Source organism: Zingiber officinale, chromosome 6A, assembly GCF_018446385.1.
Source record: "Zingiber officinale cultivar Zhangliang chromosome 6A, Zo_v1.1, whole genome shotgun sequence".
Classification (NCBI taxonomy): Eukaryota; Viridiplantae; Streptophyta; class Magnoliopsida; order Zingiberales; family Zingiberaceae; genus Zingiber; species Zingiber officinale.
In genome coordinates, this window is record NC_055997.1 from 112,972,390 (window position 1) to 112,987,461 (window position 15,072).

Below are 15,072 nucleotides of genomic sequence, written 5' to 3' on the forward strand. Positions count from 1 at the left end.
AAATTTATTATACCATAAATAAAAACCAAATATATAATCATCAAACCAAGGTTAACCAAGGTTTAGCTATATAATCTTTCTTTTTAAGTTAAATTATGATGTATAATTTTAATTATGTAATTATCAAGTAATCATATATAATTAAAATAATTAAAAATAAAATATAATATAATATTATTTAATTTAATCTAAGTAATGAAACAAACATTAATTTATTTTAAGATTTTAATATATAATTTGATTTAATATTTTTTTATTATCTTTCGTTATAAAATCAATTATATATTTTATAATCTAATTTAATATTTTTCTATATGACATTTCATTATAAAATCAACTATACACGTTTTTTTTGTTTGCGTTTCTCTTTTTTTTGTTACTTTTTTTTTTACGTGTTCTTTTACTTTTATGTTTGTAAAATAAAATATCACATATTTTCATTTTAATTTAATTTTTATAATTAAAAATAAAATTTTCATTATAAAAAATTTTAAGGCTAATTTTGTGTTAAAATTTTTTATTAACCTTGAATAAAGAAAGATAACATTTTTCGAGATTTTCTGATTCCAATTATATATCTCTTTTGTTAACATGTCGAATATTAATCATTATTTAGGAATCATTTATTATCTAAATCAAATCAAGGATAATCTCAACTAAATGCACACTAAGATTTGTATTTAGTTAGGGGTTATCTTGATAGTCTTGATTATTCATCTAAAATTATCAATGAAATTTAATTTAGATAATCGATAATTCTAAGTAATGATTTATGCTCGACATATGATATATATATTGAGGAAAGTTAAAAATAATACTTATAAACGTAAAGTTTAAGAAAAATGCAAAAATAATTAAAAAAATAAAGTTTAAAATAAAATAATAATAATATGTATGATTGATTGAGGTTAATATAGTAAAATATTAAATTATATTATATAGTAAAATTTTTAAATAAATAAATTTGTATTGCATTACTTAAGTTGAATCAAACAATATTAATTTATATTTTATTTATATTAATTTTGATTATCATATAACCAAGATTATATATAATAATGTAAATCAAATAATGTACCCTATGGTACATTTGGTTGAGTCATTCTTAATCAATTTGATTATCTATTCAAGGTTATGAAAATCCTGTTTAATTTAAATAATCAATAATTCCCAAGTAATTGATCCATACTTGACATGTAGGTAAAAGAGGTATGCTGAAATAGAAAAATATATATGTATAAAAAAAGAGATTTCTTAATTTTAGGAGTAACAAAATTTTTTAATCAAAAATATTAATCTGATATTTAGACTTTGACATAAAAATACCTTTAAATTTTTTATAACTAAAATTTCATTTTAAATTATAAAAATTAAATAAAAAATAAAAATATGTGATATTTTATTTAAAAATAAAGTTATTTTTTTGAAAATATTATATTTATATACATATATTATTAGGAAAGTTAAAAAATATTAAAAAAAGATCACGTTCAAAACATGCTTATACATGCTAACTTGAACATGTAGAGCATCCACATCAGAATCCTCATCCAAAATCTATAATTTAGGGTAAAAGAACTACTTTATTAAATTTAGATATCCATTTTTCACTACATAATACATCAGCTTCCCTATAATTTATCATATATTTATTTTTTAATTATTTTTTCTCTTTCCTTCATATTTTTTTTATTATTAGATGAGGAGAGAGATGGAGGAAAGAGAATTTTTTTATTATTAGTGGGAGGAGAGAGAAATATTATTTTAATGTTTAGAGAATGGAATCCATTCCCTAAATTTAAAGAACTACTGTTCATAAAATGTATATTTAGGGAATGGGTAGGATAGCTGATGCGGATGTTTTTTTAATGTAAAATGTAAAATTTAAGGTAAAAGTTTAATTTAGGGTAATTGATGTGGATGCTCTAATAATTATTTAAGGGCGATACTCGAGAACATTAATTTAATTAAAAAGTCGAGAAAATTAAAATTTTCATGTTATATATATATATATATATATATATATATATATATATATATATATATAAAAGGTGTGCACCATTATACGTGGCTCATTGTATGCTGTCCGTACATACCTATGGTTTTTTTCCCATTTTCTAAACGCTAAATACTCTATCTTAAATTCTAAATTTTAAATTAAAAACTTTAAAAAATAATACATAACATAGGCAGCCTATCAAGTCTTATTATGATTATTATTATTATTTAATTTTTATTTTCTTTAATCTACATATTATAGATTAAAAATCCTAAACCTTACCTCCTAAAAGATGATATATAGGAAAATGTTATACCGTGAACGTATTAATTTTTTTTTTTTGGAATTTAGAGTTGAGGTATATTATTTAGAATAAAAAATAAAAAATAAAATTTAAATAATAATATTTTTTTAAAAATATTATACATATACATTTAAAATTTTTAATTTTAAATAACTCAATCTCTAAATCTTAAAATTATAAATCATAATATATATAATATATCCGTATTTAAAATTTATAATTTTGAATACTATAATATAAGGAGAAAATCTGAACCCTAGAAAAAAAAATATTATTGGTTAAAATATATTATAACTTAATTTTAAAATTTTAAAATCTTAAACGTTAAATATATGTAATATACTTTAAGATTTTTTTTAAAAAAAATAAAAAATATATATTTTTTAGTACTTTTGCTTTTTAAAAGAAAAAGGAAATGCAAAAAGGAAGTTTGTTATTTACCCACTTCCAATCGTACGTTTACACGCCGTTGTGTTGGTTGGATTAAGTGGGTCCCACAATGAATATGGAAAATAAAAGGAATAATAATTAATTTTAACCGAGAATATTTCACCCTCCTGTCGCCATGTGGGAACTCAGCCCCCTCCCTCTCGATTCTCTTGTCCATCCATCCCACAATTCCTTCCCCGATCGATCCCTTCCTTCTCCGAATCCCTTTTTGTAGCCCAACAACGATCGAAAATCTGCAATCTTTGGCCAAACCGCTAGCAAAAGTTGTGATTTTTAACCTGTAATCGCCTCCTCGGGAACGTCTAAAGATTCGGTTTAAGGCTGCGGCTGTAGCAGGCAAAGCCCTCGCTTTTCCTCCCTTTGATAAGCGGAGGAGTTGACAAAGTTGGGATAAAGAGATAATTCGCGGGTTCTCGTTGACCGCCCTCCGTCCTCGGAGGTCGTGACGGGCCATCGTCGCTCGCGGCCCGAGAAGAGAGGTTGGGTAGATAGCTGGTGCCTGGTGGCTGTCGTCTGCGGTGGCGTTGAGAAGAGATGGAGAGGGATTTCGAGACGAAGCTACAGTTTCAGCAGCAGCCAGCGGTAGGAGGGGCTGGGAGCAAGGCGGTGCAGAGGACCAATAGCATTGCCTTCAGGGCGCCACAGGAACAATTCACCGTCAATGACTTCGAGCTGGGAAAACTCCTGGGCACCGGATCCTACTCAAAGGTTAGATCTTTCCTCTTTCAATTTGATCTCTTTCATTGTCCATTTGTTTCTTTCTTTTCCTCCGCCAGTTTGCTGTTGTTAGATCTGTCGCCATTTACCACTTTGTTATTTATGGTCTTATTACCTCGTTTTTTTGCTCTAAAAGGGATATAAAACCAGTGGTTTTTTTTAGTATAATCGTATAGAAATAACGTGAACAATGCAATTAAAGAAGATATTGCCATTGTCATTTGGTATGCTTGTGATATTGTGTCTTTGTGAAAGGCTCTATAATCTTGAAGATGTAAAGGGAATTCAGATAGAAAATTAGATGTGAATTCATGTAAAAAGAGTTTGAGTAGTGGAGTTGTAATAACGTATACTAATAGGGAACTCTTAAATAGTTCTAGATTTCTTCTCCACAAGAGTGACACTATGACAGGCAAAGAATTGGATCTCACCATAATAAAACACATTGCAGTCTCATTCAAGAAACATTTAGGAAAGATGTTACCTCTATAAAACAAAAAGAAGGTAGAGTCGATACTCCAAAATTTCCTTCTCAATAAATTTTCATCTCGGTATTATTTCTATCTTCACACTTGGTTCTTGCTCGTCAAGCAAAATTTGGTATCACTAATTTTGCATACCGGCTAGACTCATGTTTATGTTCATTGCCTCAATTTATTGCCTATTTATGTTGCATGATATGTAATGGTCAGAACTAAAACTTTGATTCTGTGTCAAAACATTATAGTTTGATAAGTCAAGGAGAATACAGATTGTTCACTTATAAAACACTCAGTTTTGCCCTTTTTTTTTTGGTTAATCTCTCCCTCAAAAGGCCATTTTTTCTCTATTTTTTGTGCTTGACATATAGGCTGATGGAGACTTAAAGTCACTGGTCCTAGGCACATAAAAAGGTTATTATTCATAAACATAACAATGAACTAAAGCCCAAGATACTAGTCAATTTTAATTTTTCAAATATTTTGTATAGTTATACATGGAATGCAGTGTCTTTCTGTTGCTTGTCTTTTCTTCATTGTTAATTGGATAATAATGATAAGATAATCATACTGATGAACTTTTCTACCATCTCAGGTTGTGAAAGCCAAAAAAAATGATACAGGAAATGTCTATGCTTTGAAAATTATGGACAAGAAATTCATTGCAAAAGAAAACAAAGTATCTTATGTAAAGATGGAGCGTATATTACTTGATCAGTTGGAACATCCTGGCATAATCAAGCTCTGTTTCACATTCCAAGATACTTACTCTCTTTGTAAGTCTATCTTTCAGCTACAGATTTTAGTGTCATCTGTTTGGTTGTGCCCTGTGCTGAATATATCCAAGATAGTTGATAAGATCTTTACATTGCATATTGATGTTACTTGGAAGACATGGCACTTGAGTGCTGTGAAGGTGGAGAGCTATTTGATCAAATAACCCGGGTACTGTAGAATGATTTAACATTTCTTTATATTATTTTTTATTTCATTTCTAAATATTTTGTTGGGTGGCTACAGAAAGGTCGTCTTACCGAGGATGAGGCTTGCTTTTATGCTGCTGAAGTTGTTGATGCTCTGGAATACATTCATAGCATGGGAATAATTCATCGGGACATTAAGGTAAGTAATGAATATGTGAATCTGACCCTGTTAAGAATTTCTTATTGTATATTCTTTTGTTGCAGCCAGAGAATTTACTGCTGACTACTGATGGACACATTAAAATTGCTGACTTTGGTAGTGTGAAGCCCACCAGGCATGCTCAGATAACGATTCTTCCAAATTCAGCAAGTATATATTGGAGAAGTTCTTTTTTCTTTTCCAGAATATCAAAGGGAAACACTAAAAGACAATATTTACATTTGCATGCTAGATGAAAAGGCTTGCACTTTTGTTGGAACAGCTGCTTACATCCCTCCAGAAGTTCTTAATTCTGCTCCAGCAGCTTTTGCGTAAGGAAACTAATTGCTTACGAGGAAAAATCCGAATTTTCTCACTAAGATCTTCAAGTTTTCTTAGTTACCTTCTTTTATCTCTGCAATATACCTCAGACCAGCCAATCACTGATTTTTAACTATGATTCTGCTTGGAATCTTCTGAGGCTGGCATTTAGAAACTTGTGAATATCAGAACTAGTGTTTAATCTTGAAAAATTGAGATGAAGACAAGAGCATGCCTCAAAGAGTGGGTATAATGCATATGTTTGAGAGGCAACTGTGAGTCTTTGCTGAAAATAAATGTGTCATTCACCTATTGATCTAGCATGAAATTGTCTTCCACTATATACCCAGCTGAGTCAACAATAGGATTGGCTCATTCCACATTTTAGCATTCTGCAAAGTTGGTCAGCAATCATAAGAAACCTATCTTATCTAATGCCATGTTGGTTCTAATGTGAGAACCGATTATATTGTCTCATATATATATGGGATCCATTATACGTTGGATCCATATTTGTTAATGTAAATGCTAATTCTGAGGAATATGCGCTTTGACAGCACATGCTTATGCTGGAAGAAATACAGTTGAAGTTCTTGAAAATCAGTCCTCGTTGTCTGGGTTCAGTTATACTCATTCGATATTCTGATGTGTCGTATTTTAGAAATTAAATATCCTATTCCATGAAACCATTGAATAAGCTTCAAGACCTCAATGACAGAATACTGAGTTAAACGGAGAACTTTCTCATCTATTACACTTGCCATGGCTTAATTTTACTGTAAACATACGATTTACTATATCTATCCATGTAAGAGCACGCCTTTTTTTGGGGGGCATGTTAGTTGAAATTCTGTAAGAGATGCAATGCTACAGATTGAGCAAAATACTTGCTCAATGGAAAAGATAGATACATCAAACTTTTACTGCAAATCTTGTTGCACTATTCTCTGATATGTTAATTATTCAGGAATGACCTTTGGGCCCTTGGATGCACCATATATCAAATGCTTTCTGGTTCATCTCCCTTTAAAGATGCTAGTGAATGGCTTATATTCCAAAGAATTATAGCGAGAGATGTCAAATTTCCTGAGTACTTTTCAGACGAAGCAAGAGACCTTATAGATAAATTATTGGTAAGCAACACCTCAGTCTCAAGCCAACCATTAAATTTCTCCCTATTCCTTCCACAATAATCTCAATGCATTAAACTATTAGCTTCTTGTGCCATCTAAACTTTAAGAACCAACTGACATCAATTGTCTTTAAAGACTGCCTTTAATTATATGATCAACATTGATGTAACATCTTCCTCCTGCTCTATGTTGAATATGGTTGTCATCGACCGAATCATCATCATTTTCTCCACACGGTTCCAATTTGTTAAATTTGTTTCCTTCTTTGAAATCATAAGCAGCTGAAAATGAATCCTACATGCTTGTTCTCTTATTGTCTGTTATCTATTCTTATCTTTCTCCATTGATCTTGTATAGGCTTATACTGTTTCTCGTCAGATATATGTTTCTCTGAAAATTAGCTGCTTGATTTGTACATAAGCCTCGTTTTTGCTAGAACAAGGGCGCCGGTCGATAAATAATTCTCTTCTGTATATTCTTTAAAATGAATGTTGAAACTTCTATGTAAAATACTACATGTTTAAATGTTGAAAATAAGTTGGGAGAAATGGAGTTTGCCTTAAATGCCTCATATTATTATTGATATTTCTGTAGTAATTTTTTTTGTTGCATTTCAATAACTTCAATTGGTATGAGTGAGCTATTCATTGACTCCAATCTTTTGTAATATTGAACTAAACCAATGAAAATGTATTAAATTCATGAGAAATCTGCCTCATAGTTCTGGTAAGACCATAATTAACTACTTTCAATTCAACTTTTGGCTTAAACAAGTAGTGCATAATCGGACTATCTTTCTTCTCTTTAATTTCAACTGCAAAGATTTCTGGTGTTTACTCCAGTTTGAGATATTTTAATAGATTGTAACTTGTTCTACTTCTGAACACATGCTTTCTGTCTCTATTGCAGGACACAGAGCCCAGTAAAAGACTAGGTGCTGGACCTGATGGCTATGCTCCCCTCAAGAATCATCCTTTTTTCAAAGGGATCAATTGGCAGAATTTGCGGAAGTTGCCGGCACCAAGACTTGCTCTAGAGAAGAAAGTAACAACTTATTCTTTTGCCTCACGACCAAAGTTCGGTTAATAGCTACCTTTTTTTCCATTCAGATCAGTGTGGATTTCGACATTCAAGATACTCCATGGAACACTGCACATATCGGAGATGCTACTGCTGACCAACAGAACATACCCGATGCAAATGTTGGTTTCGCCTCTTCTTCTGAAGCACAGTCTCATATGTCTCGGCTGGCTTCTATTGATTCCTTTGACTCTAGATGGTACACCAACGATTTCTCTCTATACCATCTTAACACTACTCATTAGTTATTTATTATCATCGACAATATCTACTCACAAATATCAATCCTATAGAATTTTATTTTTCATTCCACATGACATGCTCAATCCAGTTCTTATGAAGCAATTATCTCCTGCCGCATTCAAATTTTTTTGAAAACCTCTGATCGATCCAATTTGTGCTTTGTTGTTTCTGTTATTATTCTCTTGTGCTGTAGAAAGTTTCTAAAAATTGTGATCGTGTCAGGCAAGAGTTTCTGAAGCCCGACGAGGCTATTGTCATGACCTCGAAGCTGAAGAAAATTCGAAGATTGACTAACAAGAAAGTGCAGCTCATCCTTACTGACAGTCCCAGGTTGCTTTCTGTGGATCCATCCAGAATGACTGCGAAAACTAGTATAGTTTGGTCCAACGACCCCAATGAACTCAACGTCCAAGTAGCGAGTTCCTCGAGTTTCAAGATCTGCACCGTATGCTTCTTCACTCAGGCTTTGTTCATATTATCCATTTACCGTAGGCCGCAAATCCTGATTGTAATGTGATATCATTTCAGCCGAGAAAGGTGAGTTCTTTTGAGGACCCGAAACAGCGGGCATGGCAATGGAAGAAGGCGATCGAAGGACTTCAACAGCGATGAACTTGCAGATTTCTTAAAAGATATTTCTAGTTACCCATACAGATTCGACTATCCAATACTAATTGTAGGAAAAGAATTTATTTGCTTCCTCCCTTTTTGGCTGCAATTGGCAAATGCAGGTGTTTGTAGGATCGTATTGAATCAGGATAACCAAGCATCCGCTCATGTACAACGATAGAGACATCGAGTCTTATCATTCTTTTATGAGATCATTGTTTTTCTGTAATCCTGTTGATGAACTCTGGTCTTGAACAATCTGTTTTTCTTCAAGTCATTCCTTCGAAAAAGAAGATTGTGATATGATAGATCATCTAATGTTATTGCAGTTGTATGGCTTCAAATTTGTGTTTATTATCAAATCGGTGTGTGATTGTAGGCATAGAAATCTAATATTTTTTAATGATAAGAAATTAAAAAAAAAATTAAGGGGTACGTTAACATTAGCCAAATATTGGGGGTGTTGTTAGAAAGATCGTAAACATTGGAGGTGTTTTTGAAAATTATCCTAAATGATTTTTTGCATAAATTATTTAAATCCCCAAGTCATATTAGGGCCACTCGCTTTCGTCTCGTCTTTCGATCGAGTGTGCTGCCTCTCGGCGCAGGATCTTGTACCGCACCCACTGCTCGCCATCGTCGGAATCGAAGAAGAAGAACAGGAAGAGAGCAGAGATGAGCTGCTGCGGAGCGGTCGCGAATGAATCGAAGGTGGAGACTATATCCAGGCTGGCGCAATGGAGGATCGAGACCTTGGGACCCTGCTCCTACCGCCGCTCCGATGCTTTCAAGGTCGGGATCTGGAAATGGTTCGTGCACTCCCTTCGGTCAAAGGATTCTGGATTTCTTTCTACTTTTCTTCCGTTCCTCAGTCGAGATTTGAAATTTTTGAATTGAGTTTTGTTTGGAACGACCTTCAGGCACTTGTCCGTCGAGAAGAATCGTTACATGTACATCCGGCTTTTCCCCGAGCCTGCTCGAATCTCTAAGGAGCAGCCACCCTTCGCAAAGTTCGTGATTCGTGTCACCAGCTCTGGTCCCGTGCGCCGCCGCTTTGTCTCCCCTGGTATTCCTCCTCTCTGAAAACGCCTCTTTTTGTGAAAATCGTTTACAATTTTGATGAATCTTATTTCAAGCAATATATCAATCGAATTTTTGTTTCTTTCCTTGTTCCAACATGTCTTATTTCCTACCACTCTTAGCTTTATTTCTTCTCGTCTTTGGTCAACTTTCTTGTTAAGGAATGATTTTTATGATAATTAGCTTGAATTATTTCTCTAGACGTTGCATGTTCAGGTTGCAAATTGGGGAAATGAGACTTGATAAATGTGTTTGTCAAAGGAAAACGAAACAAGCATATCGATTAGTCTAAACTAAAATCTAGTGGGAAAACTCCTTTTTTCTTTTTCTTTTTTTGCCGTGGCCCAAATGTTTTCTTTTGTCGCTCATTAACTGAAGGACTCCAGAATTGAACCCAGATAGATAGGCGAAGCGTCTGAAGTTTGGAGTTCTGGCAATATCGACTGAGTGTGAGATTAATCACTTTGCTTGAGACTTGTGAAATAGATTTCCTCCTAGACTACTTGTACTAGGAATTGGTTTACTTATGCCTTCACTATACAGTCACTCTTTCGTATTTGAAGATCTTCTGGGGTTATATCTGCTTCTCTATGCAAATCTTTCCTTTGCAGGCTCCTATGATTATTTCTTATTGGATTGCCTCGCTGGAGATAAAAGCTCTGACTTAGACTTCATCGGACATTTTAAGACATCTCAAATAATGGAAAAAAAAAGGCAAGTGTGATATGATAATCATGCTTGGAATTGCTAGCTTGGGCTAGCATGCTCAAAGAAACTAATTAACTGGATTAGTTAGTTCAGTGGTTGAATGAAAATCAGGATGAATTACAGGTTTTCCAATTTTTTGGCCGATGAAGAATATCTTCATGTTCTTTATCCACTTTCAACTCCAAGCTTGTGATGCTGAAAATCTTCTGTGATAACATATATGCCAACCATTATGCCATGGGTGACCTTGAATCCCTTCCATTCTCTATCAAATCTGATTTTTCTTTCCTAGGTATTTACTTAAAGTATCTGAGTTCAGTGACAATTACCATCATGCATCAATATGATGGATTACTGAAATGAATGAGCTGTTTGATCATCAGAGCAAAGAAGCTTAGACTAGAGAATTTTCAGCATCCATCCTTCAGAAACGCCAATTGAATGACAAATAGTCATCATATGCCCATGATAACCTGTGCTTCTGAATGGAATAAATGTAAGTAGTGTCAAATTGTACTAATTGTGTTGGTTTCGATATAAAAAAATGGCAGTTTATCAATGTGTTTTCTTTGCCGATAACAATTCTTGGGTGACCTTATTCCTTACCCAGTGGATTCATAATAGTTACTCTTTTCAGCAATCTAATGACCTATAAAACTTAATCTTGATTTTCTTACTAGAGATGATCATTTTTGAGCTATAAATTGCATCTTAGCTTTGGTGGATTCATGTGCTTTTTGTGTGTTCATTCCAACAACCTGGAGTAATTCTTTTGGGTTCATCAACGACTCACTGACGTATTTGCAGTCTATGAGAAGCTGATCCGGACCAATGAAGACTTTGTTTGGCCTATAGATTCGACTTTCAATGGGCGTTTTACAATTGATGTAGAATTTCTCGATTTAAAGATATCTGCCTTGGACGTAAGAACTTTTTTTCTCGATAGATATTACATTAGATGCTAACATTAATATAATACTGTACAAGAATTTAACTGAAATCCATTTTTTTCACAGGGTGCTGAAGGTTCTTCAATATGGCCGAATGAGGGCTCGCTCCTGCCCCTTTCAAGCAAAAGTACCTTACGATGCGTCTCTCGTATGCTTCAGGAGGGCATTCATGCCGATGTTACAATCAAAACCTTGGATGGTGCCCTGAAGGCCCACAAGTCTGTCCTCGCTTCAAGCTCACCCGTTTTCGAGAGCATGTTTCTGCATGATCTCAAGGAGAAAGAGTCATCTACGATAAAGATCGAGGACATGTCGATGGATTCATGCTCAGCTCTTCTGGCGTACATGTACGGGACTATCAAGCAGGAAGATTTCTGGAAGCATCGCCTTTCGTTGCTGGCTGCCGCGAACAAGTATGACATCGCGGACCTCAAGAACTGCTGCGAGGAGAGCCTCCTGGAAGACATCAGCTCTAGCAACATCCTCGAGAGGCTTCACGAGGCGTGGCTCTACCAGCTGAACAAACTGAAGAAGGCCTGCTTGTCTTACCTGTTTGATTTCGGAAAGATATACGATGTGAGGGACGACATGAACAACTTTTTTTGCCATGCTGATCGAGAACTGCTGCTCGAACTGTTTCAAGAAGTTCTTACAGTTTGGAAGCCTTGATTATCGCCGCGGCACATTTTCGATTGTGGCCATCCTTGACAAACTAAGATGTATGAGTTGCTTACTTTTGAACTTGTATTTGGTCTCCTACGATCTTATATATGCCTAAGGGGTTGGTGCTTGTATACCAAGGTTATACTAGTCGGGCGCTTAGGTGGGGATTAAGTGTTACTATGCAAATTTCATAATGTCAATATAAATTACATAATAAATCATATTTTATAATTCTAACATAATAACATTAAATTTAAAATAAATTTAAATTTACACAACTAATAAAATATTATAAATTTATTTTTTTTTTATTTTTTTTTTATAATTTTTAATAATTTGTTCTTCATCATTGGACATAAATTTAATATCATCATTATGATTCTCCTTTGCTTCTTCGGATGCAAAATCATCCAATCTTGTGAAGTCCTCTTTGGAGTTTCTTCAGGGTTGTAGATTTTTATTTGTTTCAGTTGCTTCAGCGATCATTTGCCAAGTGATCCAATCTTGTACATTTGAAGTATCTTTTACAAGGACATCGGCATATCTTTCTTTCTCTCTCTCTTTTTTCTTTGTTCAACAATCTAATATTAAATTGGACAAATATGAGATTATTCAATCTGTTAACATCTAACCTATTTCTTATATGTGAATGAATCTTAAAAAAAAAACAGAGAGGATAAATATTGTAGTTAGTAATAGTAAATATTGTAGTTAGTAATTTGAATATAAACTTTAAAAGACTTAAAGTTTAAGCTTATTCTTTTAAATGTACTTCAATTTCATTCACACTTAAATGAACTTCTAGTTAATGAAAGTATCATCGAAGTCATTCTTAGCAAGTTGGGTGTGTGAGCACCATAGGTACTCCACCATGCACATGGATTAAATGTATCATTATTTTTGTTCACCTATTTTTGCTGCCAATGTTTTCCCAAATCATTCAGTCTTTTCTTTATATTTTGCATATTTCTTGTTAATAATTATATCTTGTACATCAAACTCATTGACATGCAAAATTTCTATGCATTCAAAAATCCACGTCGCGACCTCCTTATAAAGAGCAATAGAGCTATTTTTATAGTAAAAATAGAGATTCAACAAAAAGGTAGTGATATGCAATAATATATCGAGTCTATCCTTCATTTTTGACTCAATAATCATTATGTAGACTGACAATTTGATTTCAGGTTGTTCAAAGTCACCTTGATATCTTCTTTAGCTTGAAAAGACTCCCCATATAGAAATCCCCTGGATTACTTTCTATCTTCCTCTACCATTAGAAAAACTGTTACCAAAAGAATAAATATTTTCAAACAAAGTGTCACACTATTCTAAAAACACATATTCATCACAGTAGAGTAAGTCAATTTTTCTTTATTTGTTTTTGACCATTTTTATTTCTCCCATATAACACTTGTAAACATGATCCTTAAAGTAGATTTTTTTTTTCAATCAAACTATGTAATGTAAGGAATTTGATACAAACTTAATAACTTTTGGTCGGACTATATCTCTCTTCTTTTTGAAACTTCTCATCAATGACAAAGTCTTATAATGAACATAAATGAAAATGGAAAAAGACTTAGCTTGTTCAATAATCATTTTATATAATGGAAGTTTGTCAATACTTTTAAGCAAGAGATTAACAATGTGAGTTACATAAGAACTCTAAAAGATCACAGGTCGCTTTTCTCTTATCAATTTAGCTGTAGTCATATTATTGTTGACATTGTCTGTTACAATCTGAATAATATTTTGATCTTACTTGTTCAACACACTTGTCAACATCCTAAAAAATAAGTTCAACTGTATGTGTTGTTGAGTCACATCGGAGCTAGGGGTAAATAGCTCACTCGCTTCGAATGACGATGATTTGTAGCAGAATACTTGAAGCAAGCTCCTCTAATGATATTAAGATGGATTTACTTAGTATCCACCTCAAACGAGATGACTAATCAAAAGATCTGACCCTCTCTCACACATCTACTATCAAAACACTCATTCTCAGAAACAATCTGGAGGTGGAAAAGCCTTGTACAAGCTCACACACAGAAATACAAGAAGAAGAACAAGAAGAAGTTAATTCAATAAGAAATCATACAAAATTTATAGCAAATGAAACTCTAGCTTCTTTCTTCTTACTTGTAGACACCTCTTGATGAATTTGAAAGTGCAACAACACTTCACTCTAAGCCTCCAAGAACTGGTGTGAAGTCATGTGAAACTTTAAGCAAGATATCTGATAAAACAGTGTCCGCCAAAACCCTTTTCTAGGGCTCTTCGAGCGACTTAAGCGATTAAGAGTCTTCTTAATTGCTTACCACGTTAGCAACCTGCTTCAAACGGTTATATTTTCAAGCGTAATCGATTACCCTAATCGATTACACATGCCTAATCGACTAGGCATGCTTCTGTTTGCGGAAGAACGACCTTGCTTAATCGCTTACCAAAGTTTCTGTGCATTTGTGAATTCCTGGCTTAAGCGATTAGGATAATCGCTTAAGCCAAGCTAAAACTCACTGTGCTTCACGAAATTCTAGCTTATGCGATTAGGGCAATCGCTTAACCTATGATAATCGATTACTAAACCTTAACTTCCAAACCTAAGTCTAGGATTCCTTTACCCAACATTCGGTCAACCGTGACCTGTTGAGATTTTTTACCAAGTGTCCGGTCAATCTTTTGACCTGCTTAGACTTTTCTCCTCGTGCCAAGTGTCACGTCAGCCCTGACTCACTTGGACTTCCAATCACCAGGAATCCAGTCAACCTTTGATCCACCTAGATTTTCAACTGTCTGGCTTCACTCATCAGGACTTCCTCATTGTCTAGCTTCACTCAGTAGGGTTTTTCACCTGACTTCACTCAACAGGATTTTTCATCAGCCTAGCTTTACTCATTAGGGGTTTTCACCTGCTTTATTCACCAGGACTTTTCATCACCTAGCTTCACTCACTAGGATTTCCATCATCTAACTTCACTCACTAGGGCTTTTCACACCAAATGTTCAATCAACACTGACTCACTTAGATTTTCTTCTTCTGTCAACCTTCTTGTTGGTCTTGCCCTTATCTAACCTCTAGTTAGGACTTCCTAATTAAGTATCCGGTCAACCTTGACATACTTCACTCTTCTTCACATCAAACTGGTCAAACCTTGACCAAAGAAGAATTACACCAACAATCTCTCTAAACGGATAATTGCACTTGCAATCT

General features: G+C 33.8%; 2 protein-coding genes across 2 annotated transcripts; both read left to right on the top strand.

Annotated features, from left to right (window-relative positions):
* Nucleotides 1–2,862: 2,862 nt before the first annotated feature.
* On the top strand, nt 2,863–8,686 carry LOC121997498 (3-phosphoinositide-dependent protein kinase 2-like). The gene is made up of 11 exons (XM_042551939.1): nt 2,863–3,461; nt 4,545–4,725; nt 4,842–4,894; nt 4,970–5,071; nt 5,137–5,242; nt 5,325–5,403; nt 6,360–6,525; nt 7,435–7,569; nt 7,635–7,804; nt 8,071–8,293; nt 8,377–8,686. The coding sequence occupies exons 1-11, from the start codon at nt 3,288–3,290 to the stop codon at nt 8,458–8,460; spliced, it is 1,473 nt and encodes a 490-aa protein (XP_042407873.1). The 5' UTR covers nt 2,863–3,287; the 3' UTR covers nt 8,461–8,686.
* Nucleotides 8,687–9,012: 326 nt separating this feature from the next.
* On the top strand, nt 9,013–12,095 carry LOC121997499 (BTB/POZ domain-containing protein At1g21780-like). The gene is made up of 4 exons (XM_042551940.1): nt 9,013–9,266; nt 9,378–9,523; nt 11,053–11,168; nt 11,262–12,095. Exons 1-4 carry the CDS (start codon nt 9,133–9,135, stop codon nt 11,862–11,864), a joined length of 999 nt encoding a protein of 332 aa, XP_042407874.1. The 5' UTR covers nt 9,013–9,132; the 3' UTR covers nt 11,865–12,095.
* The last annotated feature ends 2,977 nt before the right edge of the window (nt 12,096–15,072 follow it).

Excerpts from the sequence above, each read along its gene's own strand:
- LOC121997498 (XM_042551939.1), top strand. The coding sequence starts at position 3,288 with ATGGAGAGGGATTTCGAGACGAAGCTACAGTTTCAGCAGCAGCCAGCG. Across the intron at positions 3,462-4,544 it reads GCACCGGATCCTACTCAAAG|GTTGTGAAAGCCAAAAAAAA; the intron begins GTTAGATCTTTC and ends CTACCATCTCAG. Across the intron at positions 5,243-5,324 it reads GATTCTTCCAAATTCAGCAA|ATGAAAAGGCTTGCACTTTT; the intron begins GTATATATTGGA and ends TTTGCATGCTAG.
- LOC121997499 (XM_042551940.1), top strand. The coding sequence starts at position 9,133 with ATGAGCTGCTGCGGAGCGGTCGCGAATGAATCGAAGGTGGAGACTATA. Across the intron at positions 9,267-9,377 it reads AAGGTCGGGATCTGGAAATG|GCACTTGTCCGTCGAGAAGA; the intron begins GTTCGTGCACTC and ends AACGACCTTCAG. Across the intron at positions 9,524-11,052 it reads CCGCCGCTTTGTCTCCCCTG|TCTATGAGAAGCTGATCCGG; the intron begins GTATTCCTCCTC and ends ACGTATTTGCAG.